Genomic DNA, 13,265 nt, shown 5'->3' on the forward strand with positions numbered 1-13,265 from the left:
ATAGATGATCCATCGAAACTACATCATTTAGATGGCCAACTGAGAGGTCTTTCTCATTTTCCACCCCTAAATTAGCAAGGAAATCAGCTGGCTTGTTCCCGTCCCTTTTTATATGCTTGAAGGAAACAGCTCTGTTCTCTTGCAGCCAATGTTGTATTTGTTCCAATCTAGATGCCAGTCTCCAGCTACTGCTGATCTTGTGAACTTGGGAACCCTGTTGGAGTTTTAAGGCCATGTTTATTAGAAGTTGGGAATCCCCTTCCACTATCAACGGAAGATAATTGCCCTGCTACGCCAGAGTGAGACCTTTCCATAGAGCCTCCAGTTCCGCTGCATTGTTGGTATTCCACCCGATTGTGCCATAGTAGGTGAGGTGGGATTTACCCTGATGGTCTCTCATAATGCCGCCATAACATGTCTGACCCGGATTGCCTTTCGATGCGCCATCGAAATTCAGTTGGAACATGTTGATGGGAGGTGGCCTCCACTTTACTGAATGGGTTTGGTGCTTTACTGGGCTGTCCTTGACAGGAATCTGATCTTGTATCGTTATCTGCCAATTGTTCCAGATGGCCAGCTCCTGAGGTTCCTTTGGGTAGTCATCTTGGGACCAGTTCTTTGTGGAAAGAGTTTCTCTGATGTTGTTATGAATTCCCTTCCATACCTGCTCCATTGTCATTGATTGACCTTTGAAGATCCTCCTGTTCCTTTCCTTCCAGATATTCCACATCAAGAAACCCGGTATAGTTTGCCAAAGGATGTTTAGAATTTTACATTGGTATGGTGTTTGAGGCCATTGACGTATTGTGTCTTTGATATCCCCCAGAACTCGGCCTTCCTTTTGACATCGAAATGCCACCTTTTCCCAAATCTTTCTACTCAGCTGGCACGTCTGCATTAGGTGTAAGGCTGTTTCTTCTTCCTGATTGCATATGAGGCATATGGAAGGACCAAGGAAGCCCCTTTTCCTGAGGTTATCCCAGGTTAGGATTCTATTATATGAAAGGAGCCAGAGAAAGGTGGAAACCTTCGGCCAGATTGGTGGTTTCCAGATTTTGCCCCATATCTGATCTTTATCCATTCTGTCTTTTATGATGATCCTGTAGGCCTCCTTTGTGGTGAATGTACCCTTCTCCTCATAACCCCATCTCAATGTGTCCATACCTGCTTGCTTTAATATCCTGCGTTTTTTTAACTCGGTGTTGAGAGTGAGTTGGTTGTGATTTGAGCTGCGTGGTAAAATAAGGCTAGTTTCTTTCCACTCTCTCTGCTCTTGATTATTCGGTTCTTTCCAGAAATTGCTTATTTTCTCCTGCGGGGTTATCTCCCAATCATGAATAGTTTGCATGCAATCCTTAAGATTTGGTAGCTGTTGCCAGGAGTCTTCCCAGAACCTGGCAGTAAGACCATCTTTCACCTCCCAAAAGCTATGTTTTTGGATGAGATCTCTATGCTGTATGGCTGAGTTCCATATTAGTGATCCTTTACTTGTTTCCGACATTTTGATCCTTTCTTCTAAGGGTAAGTTCCTTGAGTACTTTGTTGTCCAGAGACATGCCCAGGGGGTATTGAAGTTTGAAAGCCACCTCCACCATATTTTCGCCCCCATGGTCTTATTACTTTGTTCCGGGTCTCTGAGTCCTATTCCTCCTGCCAGCCTAGGAATACAAACCTTTTCCCATCGAATGAGAGCCCATTTTCTGTTTGGTCCAGAGTTGCCCCATAGGAAATTTCTCTGTAATTGTTTGATTGCCTTAAGTACCCATTTTGGCGCTGCTAAAATGGAGAATAAGTAAAGCGGCATGGATTGCAAAACGGATTTGATAAGCACAATTCTACTGGCCATGTTAAGCGATCTATAGGTCCAAAGGAGCAATTTGGCTTCAAGTTTTTCAAGCAGGATTGTCCATGATGAATGCTTGAGGGCTGATGCGATAAGAGGAGCGCCTAGATAAGAGGAGGGCAGAGAAGCCTTGGAGAAGCCAAGAATACGCGTTATAGCTCTTTGGGTATATGGAGGGGTGTTAAAGAAGAATACTTGGGATTTAGCATTATTTATGAGGGCTCCAGAAGCTTTTGAAAAAGAATCCAAGATGGATTTGAAAGAGCGAGCTTCTTGAACGGAAGAGTGGCCGAATAACATATTATCATCAACAAATTATTGATGAGAAACTGCTGGGAGATGGTGAACGACAATTCCTTTGAGCTTATGCGCTAGAATGGCGGCTTTAATGCTTCGCCCCAGTCCTTCAGCAAGGATAACAAACATAAAGGGTGACAAGGGGTCTCCCTGCCTAATGCCCCGAGATGGATGAAAGGTGGGAGAGGGAATCCCATTGATGAGGATAGAAAAGAATGATGAGGAGATGAGACTACTAACCCATCTTACCCATGGGGGAGCAAATCCAAAAGCCAGGAGAGTTTTTTGCAAATAATTCCAGCTAATACTATCGAATGCTTTTGAAAGATCGATTTTGAGAAGCATCCCCGGCTTCTTTAATTGTTTGAGAGAATGCATTATTTCATGGGTGAGGATGATCCCATTAATGATTTGACGCCCTTCAACATACCCGGATTGTTCAGGAGAAATGATGAGGGGCAGCAAGGGCTTCAACCTTAGAGCAATAACCTTTGAGACAATTTTATAAATGATATTACATAAAGCAATGGGCCGATACTTATCTGGAGTGTTGGATTCTGAAGACTTGGGGATTAATGCTATAAAAGTGGCATTCATAGCTGGATACATCCATCTGAGAGTCCTTGATTCCTCCACGACCTGCCATACTTCCCATTTTATTAATTCCCAGAAATGCTGAAATAAATTTGACGTGAACCCATCTGGGCCGGGTGCTTTCCCTGCTTTCAGTTGGTTCACCGCTAATTCTACTTCTTGAAGACTGATCGGTTTAAGAAGCAGAGTATTCTGATCTTCAGTAATTATTCTTGGAATGTGCCTGGTGATGTTATCAATGGCCGCGGATCTATTGATATTTGGTTCTTGATTCATCTGTTTGAAGTAGTTAACGAACTCCGTTTCTATTCCTTCATGGTTTTCGACCTTGATTCCTTGCTCATTATTCACAGAGGATATTTGGTTGATCATGCGCCTTTGGACTGTTGTTTTGTGAAAGAATTTTGTGTTCTTTTCACCTTCCTTCAGCCACCTAATCCTGGACTTCTGCCTCCACAATGTCTCTTCCTGCAGATCTCTTTCTAGAATTTGCTTTTCAATTGCTTGTTCTTGCTGTGTCAATTCCTCGGATCGGCCATGAGAAATTATTCTTTGTTGGGTGTCCTTCATTTTTTGAATTAGGATTTCCTTTGATTTGAAAATATTACCAAATGTAGATTTATTCCAACGTTTTATTTCCTCTTTGAGATACTTCAGCTTCTTTTGAAATAGGGCCATTCTTGTCCCCTCCGTTGCCCTAAAATTTGTCCAGGTTGTCTTTATAAATTCATGGAAGTCCGGATGAGATAGCCAGAAAGATTCAAATCTGAATGGCCTCCTTAAACTTTTGCCTGGTCGGTTCCAGTTTAAGGCAATGGGCCAGTGGTCCGATCCTGAATAAGGTAGGATTGAGGCTGTGAATTCTCCGCCCATGTGTACTGCATTGTCAGAAATTAGGAAGCGATCCAGTTGCGAGGCCACTTGCATCGGTTCCGTTCTCTTGTTGTTCCAGGTATAAAGGCCATTTTCAGTAGGAAGATCAATCATCCAATTGTCTTGAATGAAATCTTTGAGTAGAGTGCCGTCTCTGTTAATTCTGCAATGTCCTCCTCTCTTTTCCTCCAGAGTCGCTATCATGTTGTAATCTCTGCCTGAGATCCATAGCGGGTGCATTCGGTTTGCATTGAGCTGCGTTAATGCATCCAATATATCAGCTTTCTGCTGGATTTCTTGTGGAAAGTATACATTTGTAATATGCCCATCAATATTTGTGCCAATGAGATGAAACTTGGCTTGGATGAAATTTCTATTTGCATGTATATTATCCAGCTGTATCACCCTTACGTCCCAAAGGATTTCCAAGCCTCCTGAAGCGCCCTAAGCTTCCACTGCTGTGACCTGCCCTACCGGCCAAGCCTTAGCTGCTACTTTTTCTAAAACTACTTGTTTACATTTGGTCTCTTGCAGGAAAAGAATTGCTGGTTTTTCCTCCATTATCATGTTTTTAAGGAGTCTACCTTTCTTCTGGCCGTTAAGCCCTCTAATGTTCCAAGATATCAACTTCATTGGGAATGTTTGGGGTGGATGTTAAAATACCTGGTTAGCTGGGCGTATCTGCCTGAATCTACCAGGACTTCTCCGACCTTGATGGTTCTCTCCAGAGCGGACTTCCTTCCACGATTTTTGCTATCCTTTGAAATAAACGTCCCATCCCATTTGCTGCCTGTTTGCACCCCGAGTGAATATTTCTTCTGGGCTTTATGCAGAACCTCCACCAGTTTGTCCACTTGCGTTGCAGTTATCTTGTCGAAGTTCTTAGTTTTGCAAGCGGCCTCCAGACCAAGAATGTCCAGTTCCCCTATATCAAATGTTTCTGTGTCCTCATCCATATTTTTGACTTCTTGATGGCTTTCTTCTTCTTCCCGTGCTTGTACTGCGCCTGAATCCGTTGTGTCTATCTCCATCTCTGGTTGGCTCCAGATTTTCAATTTGGTGCTATAGGTGTTGTCATCTTGTACCTCGTTTTTTCCTTTTGATGACGCTTTGGGATCCTCAGACATGTCCGGATTTGTGATGCTCTTGGATGACAGAGGATCTTGGACTTGTTGCTCTTCCTCAACTAAAACAGCAAAGCTATTACTTGTTGAAGGCTTTGAAGGATCCTTCGTGACCTGCCTGTTCTGAGATGGCTGTTTCTTATTTCCTCTTCTGCGATTAACTACTTTGGTGAACCCATCGGTCGATTGCTTGTCCTGATCTTGTTCCGTGGACTTCTTATTTAGCGGGCAATCTCGGAACAGGTGCCCTAAGGCATGACATTTTCTACACCTAAAGGGCACATGTTCATAGTCTATTAACTGGAACCATTCTTCATCCTCATGAGTTAGTTTTACCTTGTCCGGCAGGGGTTCCTTTAAGTCCATGTAGACGCAGATCCGGGCATAAGAGGTGTACTTCTTCGTTTTCGTTTCTTCTGCAATCTTGACAAAGTCCCCCAGAACCTTCCCAATCTCCTGAAGCGATTCTTCTTCCCAATATTCCCATGGCAATGAGTACAGCCTGATCCAAACTGGTGCCCAGCTCAGATCCTCCTTATCTGGGTTAAATTTTGCTGCCCATTCTCTGAGGAATAGACCCGCTGAGTTAAAGAAATAAGGTCCGCTCTCAAAGACTCTGTTTCTGTCCTCCAAGCAGTTGAAGACTGCTGTAAAGAAACCTTTTGGACCTAAATGCAGGGATATATGTCCTTTCGGGTGCCATTTTATATTAATCCAGGTCCTCAGGGCTTTCTCATTTGGCCAAATGCCTATAAATTTGCCTATGAGGGCATGATCCTTCATGTATTGTATTCTTGCATTGATTCTGTGACTGGGGAACTCCACTGTTGGCGTATGCTTAGCAACAGGCTTGCATGTGGATGATCTCACTCTCTGATCCTCTGGCTGAGCTTGATCATTCTGCCTGTCCGACATATCTTCAGTATCCTTTTCATTTGTTCTCTGATCTTTCCCTGAATCGTTCTGGTTTTCGGGCTGCATTTCGTTAGTTGGGGAATCCCCTCCTGCCCCCTGGCGGAGGTGGATTTTCGCTGCTGCCAACTTCCTACAACCGTGATGTGCAGCTTTTCCGCCTTGGGGTGGGCTTCTACCCCTGCAGTCCGCCTGCCGCTGCAGGTCTGCAGCTAACCCTAACCGCTGTACGCTGCTACTCTGCTCATCTTCGCGCTCTCCTCTCTCGGCGGGTTTCCACTCCCTCCTTTGAAATTATATGGCCCAACAATTTTCATTCTTTGACAACAAACAAGGAATTCTTAGGGTTCAATGATATTCCAATTTTTTTACACCTGCAAAAACCTTCACCAAGTGCTTTAGATGTTTCTGATTAGATTAAAAAAAAATAGTTATGTCATCAAGATAAATAACCACAAATTTATTTACCTGACCCATAAAAGTTATGTCCATAGCTCTCTGAAATGTTGCTCCAGCATTGGTTCAGCCAAATGGCAACCTAGCGTACATGAATGTACCCCAGGGTGTAGTAAGGTTCTCTTCTCTCTGTCTGCTATATCAACATTCACCTGATTGTAACTTGAAAAACCATCAAGCATAGAAAGTCTTTGTGCTCCTGAAACCATTTGAAGTAACTGATCCATTTTGGGCAAAGGATAATTATCTTTTAATGATGCCTTATTCAAATTTCTAAAATCCACACAGAGTCTTATTTCTCCATTTTTCTTTCTAATAGGATCTAGATTTGCAACCCAATTAGAATATCTAAGAGGGAGGATGATCTGAGCATCTAGAATTTGCTTAATCTCCCTTTCTACAGTTGGTAGAAGGGATGGATTATCCTTCTAAGTTTTTGTTGATAAGGTTTTGCTTCCGGCTTCAAAGGAATCTTATGTTGTATTAATGAAGTATCATAGGTCTTTAGATCAGCATAAGTCCAAGAAAAAACGCCCTTGTGATTTTTCAGTAACTTAAGATATTGAGTTTTGATCTCAGGGTCTAGAGATGCACATACTTTGATATTTTTTATATCTTCATTAGTTCCAATATTAATCTCTTCTATGTCATATTCTGAAATGGATTGAGGGTTTTGGAGGACATCATTTTGATTAAACAATTTTTCTAAAGGAATGAGTCCTTTTGGAATAAAATTATTAGATAATTGAATAATGTCATGACTAGAAATTTGGGTTTGAAAAGCTGAAGTATCATTTCCATCTACATTTTCATTTATTTCAGTTCTATCTTCATCAATTTGTAGAAATGAAAAATCATCTATTACTTGCAGAAATGATTTCAAATGTTCATCATCTTTGAATATATGCCAATGTTTCAGATTATCTGGGATAGATGGCCTATATTTGACTTGTATTTGATAGAGTACATCAGTATGATCAAGAATTTAAAAGAACTAGCTAAGACAGCTAAGGCATCTGCATGAATATTATGATCTCTGGGAATATGAGTCAAATTAAAAGCATCAAAGAAGTTTTCAACTGAATCCCATACTTCATTTCGGTAGGAGCTAAGTCTAGGGTGCTTGGTCTAGCAAACATTTCTTACTTGCTTAACAATAAGTTCTAAATTAGTATAAACACTTAAGTTTTGAACTTTCAAGCTTTTGGCTAATTGCAATCCTAAAAGGAAAGCTTCATATTTAGCCATATTATTTGTAACTTCGAAGTCTAATTTACATGATTGAGTTGTATTTTCTTTTTCAGGTGAAATTAAAACTACACTAGCTCCTGCTCCATCTTTCATGCAAGAGCCATTAAAGAACAGTTTCCAAATATCAGTTTGGTTTGGTTCAAGAATTTCAACTACCTCTTCAATTTTGAATTGAGTTTTATGTTGGTTTGAAGTGAGTTGAAAAAAACCAAAGTCTTGATCTATTGCATAAATTGGATGGTTCCTTGGCTAGTCAGTCTTACAAATAGTATGTGCAAATCTTACCTCTATATAATCTTAATTTCTCTCCTCTATAAACAGGAATAGTAGCATATGAAATATCCATCTATAGAGCTCCCCCTAATTTGGCACAGTAAGACCTAGAAAGGAGCATTCCAAACTTGGGAGGGATATCTGTGACAAAAATATCAAGTACTACACTTTTCACTGGAATTTGGGCAAGGGTAGCCACTATATCCTTGATCAATCCCAAACAGGGCACCCTTTTAGAATCAAAGGTGTACAAGTCATGGTAGGATTTAGTTATGTTGAGTTTCAAATGGTCCATGATAGATTTTGGCATAAGGTTGTGTGATGCTCTTGAATCAAGCATACAATTATACAGCATGGAATCATTTGTTTTAAGAGTTACATAGAAAGGAGGTACTATCTCATTTATCATGTCTAAACTAGGGCCAAAAACTACTGCTAGTTTTTCATCTTGTAGACTTATGACATCACCTTCAACATAAACTGAGATATTTTGTATCTATTTTGTGACTTGGCTTTTGTAACCAGGGGTTTTAGAAAGTTCTGATAGTGGAATTGGGATCTTAACCCTCTCTAATTCTTTTTCAACATTAAATGTAGTCAAAATGTTTTTACCAGTTTGGGTGGTATCAATTGACTGATCTAAGGGATGAATAAGAGTTGTTTGAGCTTCAACAATTTTGGTACATGGTTCAATTGTTGGAGTTTCCTTTGGAGGTCTCCCAGGACCAGGCCTAGGCCTAAGATCATATCTCTTGTTTATCTCTGCAATTAAAAATTCATAGAAAGCATGATATTTAGAGACCTGTGAAGCTTCTTGATCTTCTCGAATCTAATTTTGTTGTGAGAGAGGAATGATGGCTATTTGATTGGAAGAAGAACCCATACTATTAATATCTTCAGTAATTGTCATAGTATTATCATCAGGTTGTTGGTCATTTATCAATAGAGGAGTAGGAACCTATTGATCATTGCTAGGTCTCTGAAGAATTTGTAGTGGCGGATTTTTTTTACACTGACCATGATTTTGGTTTTGAGGTCTAGTAACTGTTTGTTGTATTGTCCTAGGTTGGGTATCAATCTTTGAAATCCTATTTGATAGGTTTCTAAGAAGAGATGCTATTTCATCTATTTTTGAGTCTTCTAATTTGGTATTAGACGAACTAGAGGCTTCTTGAACAAATTTTAGTTTTCTTTGGGCCTTTTCTTTCTTAAGTTTTAAAGAAGTTGAGGCTGCCCTATTTGCTTCTACTTCTATAGCGTTTGTTTGCATATCTTCAAGGTTCTTGAAGTTCTCTGTTATGAAACTAGCTCAAGAAAAGATAGAAAAGATAGATCAACGCCTTAGAATTCAGCCTCTTCGAGGGGGCAACCTCCTTTACATTACATAAATGAACAATTCTTGGATGATTCAAATGAAAAAACCTCCTTTCTATATATTGGAGTCTAAGGAGTCACAATATAACCCAGCTAACCTAACAATAATAATATAAAGCCACAAAAATAACAATAGAGGGATTCTATGGGGCACAGTAATAACAATATGGGGATAATAGGGGCACAACAATATTACTAAGGGATGAAACTACAATAGTAATGGGGTAATTACTAGTATTATAGGGACCCAACATACCCCTCTCCTTCAAAAAAGGTGTTGTCCTCAACGCTTGAGTAGTTCTGGATGCTTTTGTATAAAATTCTCATCCTTCCATGTGGAATATTCAGCGGATAAGTTCTTCCACTTTATAAGATACTCCGAAATTGATCGATTTCGTAGCTGTCGAGTTCTTGTTTCTGTGACTGCTTCCAGTTCCAATATAATTTTTCCTTCCTCGTCAACTTCTGGCAATATTGTTTGAACTCGGAGCTTGTCGCCTATAACCTTCTTTAAACATGAAACATGGAAAACTGGGTGCAATCGAGAAGTTGCAGGAAGCTCCAATTTGTATGCCATAGTACCAATCTTTTGCAACACCTTGTACGTACCATAATACTTTGGTGATCATTTATTATCCTTCTTAGCTTGCTTGAGGGACATTTGCTTATATGGTTGTAGCCATAGGAATACCCAATCACCTACATCAAAACTTCTTTCACTGCGATGTTGATCTGCCTGTTGTTTCATTCTATTCTGTGCCAACACGAGGTTATCCTTTAAGAGTTGGAGGACTTGTTGTTGATGTTTGATTTGATGTTCCACTACTTGAACCTTAGAATTTTCTCTTAAATATGATGTGATGGATGGTGGCTCATATCCATAAAGTGCCATAAATGGGGTCATTTTTGTTGCTGTATGGAAGGAAGTGTTATACCACCATTCAGCTAGAGGCAACCTTTTGCCCATTATGTCTATTTATTAGATACAAAGCAACGAAGATATCCTTCCAAACATTTGTTTACTATCTCAGTTTTCCCATTAGATTGAGGATGATAAGATGAGCTATGAGCTAACTGAGTACCAAGACAAGAAAATAATTCTTTCCAAAAATTTCCAGTGAAAATGGGATCTCTGTCACTTACAATAATCTTTGGGTTTCCATGTAGCTTTTGAATTGTTTCCATAAATGCAGTAGAAACTGTATTGGCTTTAAATGGATGTAATAATGAAAAAAAGCGTGCATACTTGGTAAGTCCATCAACTACCACCATGATGACACTCTTTCCCTCAGACTTGGGTAAACCTGTGATAAAATCCATTGAAACCTCCTCCCAACGTTGGCTTGGAATGGATAAAGGTTGTAATAGACTCGGTGTCTTAATTGTTTCAACTTTATTTTGTTGGAAAAATAAACATTCCGCCACAAATTTTTGAATATCCGATTTAAGGCCATCCCAAAAAAATTCCTTCTTAACCCTGTGGTAAGTTTTTAAAAATCCTGAGTGCCCTCCTAAGGGAGAAGTGTGCAATTCCATAAGAATCTTTTGTTTTAGTTGGGAATTCTTACAGAGGTATAAGCGATCTTTGTACCATAAAGAATCATTTTGCCAGCTAAATGTATCAGACGTACTGGAATCTTGTTGTAACTTTCGAATAAGTGCCCACACTTCTTTGTCATTCTTCCATTCCTCCCTTGCTTCGTTTATCCAATCTGGTTGGATAATAGAAATGGTGCACAACAATGCTTCCACATCCTCATCCTTTCTTGAGAGTGCATCTGCCACCACATTTTGCTTCCCCTTTTTATAGATGATTTCAAAGTCATAACCCAACATCTTTGTGACCCACTTTTGTTGCTCTTCAGAGGCTAATCTTTGTTCTAAAAAGTATTTAAGGCTATCATGATCCGTTTTTACCTTGAAGTGTCTTCCCATTAGGTAGGGTTGCCATTTCTTAAGTGCATGGAGTATTGCCAACATTTCCTTCTCATAAATAGATTTGTGTAAAAACTTTCCCTTGATTGGATGACTTTCAAAAGCAATGGGTCTTTCATCATGCATTAAAACAACACCAATTCCATTTCTTGAAGCATCACATTCCACAATAAAGGTTTTTGTGAAGTCTGGTGTAGCTAAGACCGGTGCTTGGCACATTGCCTCTTTAAGATGTTCGAAGGCCTTTCTTGCTTTTGGAGTCCATAAAAATGCATCTTTCTTCAATAATGTTGTTAGAGGTGCTGCTATTCTCCCATAATTCTTAACAAACTTGCGATAATACCCTGTCAACCCGAGAAATCCTCGCAGATGCTTTATGGATGTGGGGATTTTCCATTCCTTAATGGATTTAATTTTGCTAGGGTCTACCTTAACTCCTTCATGAGATACAATATGACCCAGATATTCCACCTCTTGTACTCCAAAGAAACATTTGGATATTCTTGCATATAATTGTTTCTCCTCCAATAGTTGTAGCACCATGTCAACATGTTCAACATGATCCTTCCAAGATTTGCTGTAGATTAGTATACCATCAAAAAATACTAACACAAATTTTCTAAGGAATGGTTTGAAAATGGAATTCATCAAAGCTTGAAATGTTGAAGGTGCATTGGTAAGGCCAAATGGCATGACCAAAAATTCATAATGACCCTCATGAGTTCTAAATGTTGTTTTTGGAATGTCTTCAGTCTTCATTCTGATTTAATGATATCCTGAATGAAGATCCAACTTGGTGAAGTAAATTGATCTATGCAATTCATCCAGTAATTCATCAATGACGGGAATGGGAAACTTATCTTTAATAGTGAGCTTGTTGAGCTCCCTATAATCTAGACACATGTGCCATGATCTATCCTTCTTGTGAAATAATACTACTGGAGCAGAGAAAGAACTTTGACTCGGTTGAATTATACCAGCCTCTAACATTTCTACAACCATACGTTCAATTTCACTCTTTTGGGCATAGGGATATCATCATATCTGTACGGCCTGATGTTTGGAGGAACACTTCCTGGAATCAAATGAATAGCATGATCATGATCACGAATAGGTGGAAGACCTTTGGGAGTCTCAAATACCTTGGAATGATTGTCCAAGACTTTTTGGAGATCTGGAGAAATAGATGATTGCAATGTGGAAACATCTAGCGAACATAATTGTGCAATTACACCCCTTTGTTCCTTTTTTAGAAGCTTTGTCATACCATTATAGCTAATTATCTTTCTCAGTTTCCCTGCAGTACCCCTTAATTCAACTTCCTTTCCTTCCACAGAAAATTTCATGAAAATTTCTTGAAAATTAAAAGCTATTGTACCAAAGGATTGTAGCCATTGGACTCCTAGTACAACATTAGCACCTCCCATTGGAATGGAAAGCATTGGGCTAGTCAATACATATTCTCCCATCGATATCTTGATATTATGGCGCTTTCCAGAGCAATTTATTATTCCTCCATTTGCAACCATCACTTAACACTCTGGTGTTGGATATAAGGAGCAATTCAATTCTTTTGCTACCTTACAATGAATAAAATTGTGGGTACTTCCTGAATCAATCAACACTATTACCTTTTTCTTCTTGATTTGTCCTTCTATCTTGATGGTTTGAGGAGTGGTAATTCCTGCCAATGCATTACAATATATGGTCGGATTCATTTCTTCTTTATCTAGGCTTTGTTCATGGAGTATATCCTCTTCTTTTGACCTTTCTTGCTCCTTTTCTTCTTCCTCTTCACAATCTATGTAGAATAATGTCTTCTCATCACACTTATGACCTTTAGTGTATTTGCTATCACAATTGTAACAAAGCCCTTTTGCTCTTTTTTCTTCCAATTGTTGTGGTGTCAACCTTATAGGTTGTGGAAGACTAGGGGAACCACACTTCCATATTTATAGTTGTGAATGGTATGCTTCCTGGTTGCCATAATTTTGCTTTCCATTTTTCTTGCTAACTTGAATGCCTTCTTTAATGAATCAGGTTCCCAAAGGCGAACATCATGTTGGATATTAAGGTATTTAGACTTCTGTGATCCATAATATTGTTAGATAATCTTCGGCATAATCACATAACCAATCTTGTGTCGACGCGTTTCGAACCAACCAATGTGGTTCATCGTCAGGACAAGTTGAGGAACCAATCTGGCTTAGCGAGATTAAATAGCGTGTGCAGAGACTCCAACAGCTAAAATGCTAACGGCTACTTTTGACCGAATGATCTTGGTCAAACCACTAACTTCGTTAATTAATATTTCTCGGAATAGTAATCTAAAC

The 13,265-nt window shown here is 39.5% G+C and overlaps 1 protein-coding gene across 1 annotated transcript in view; it reads right to left on the reverse strand.

The window, feature by feature from the left end:
• Positions 1-289: 289 nt before the first annotated feature.
• LOC149233385 (uncharacterized) overlaps positions 290-13,265 on the reverse strand; it is a 33,514-nt gene continuing 20,538 nt past the window's right edge. Inside the window, exons 2-4 of the mRNA XM_089382176.1 lie at positions 4,271-5,929; positions 2,390-3,980; positions 290-664 (exon numbers count right to left, since the gene is read on the reverse strand). Of these exons, the coding sequence (XP_089238302.1) occupies positions 290-664; positions 2,390-3,980; positions 4,271-5,929 (3,625 nt within the window). The remainder of the gene's footprint in view (positions 665-2,389; positions 3,981-4,270; positions 5,930-13,265) is intronic.

The sequence above is a fragment of the Pinus tabuliformis genome, chromosome J, assembly GCF_031772625.1.
Source record: "Pinus tabuliformis cultivar Carrire ecotype Pingquan chromosome J, CPIR1, whole genome shotgun sequence".
NCBI classification, from domain to species: domain Eukaryota; kingdom Viridiplantae; phylum Streptophyta; class Pinopsida; order Pinales; family Pinaceae; genus Pinus; species Pinus tabuliformis.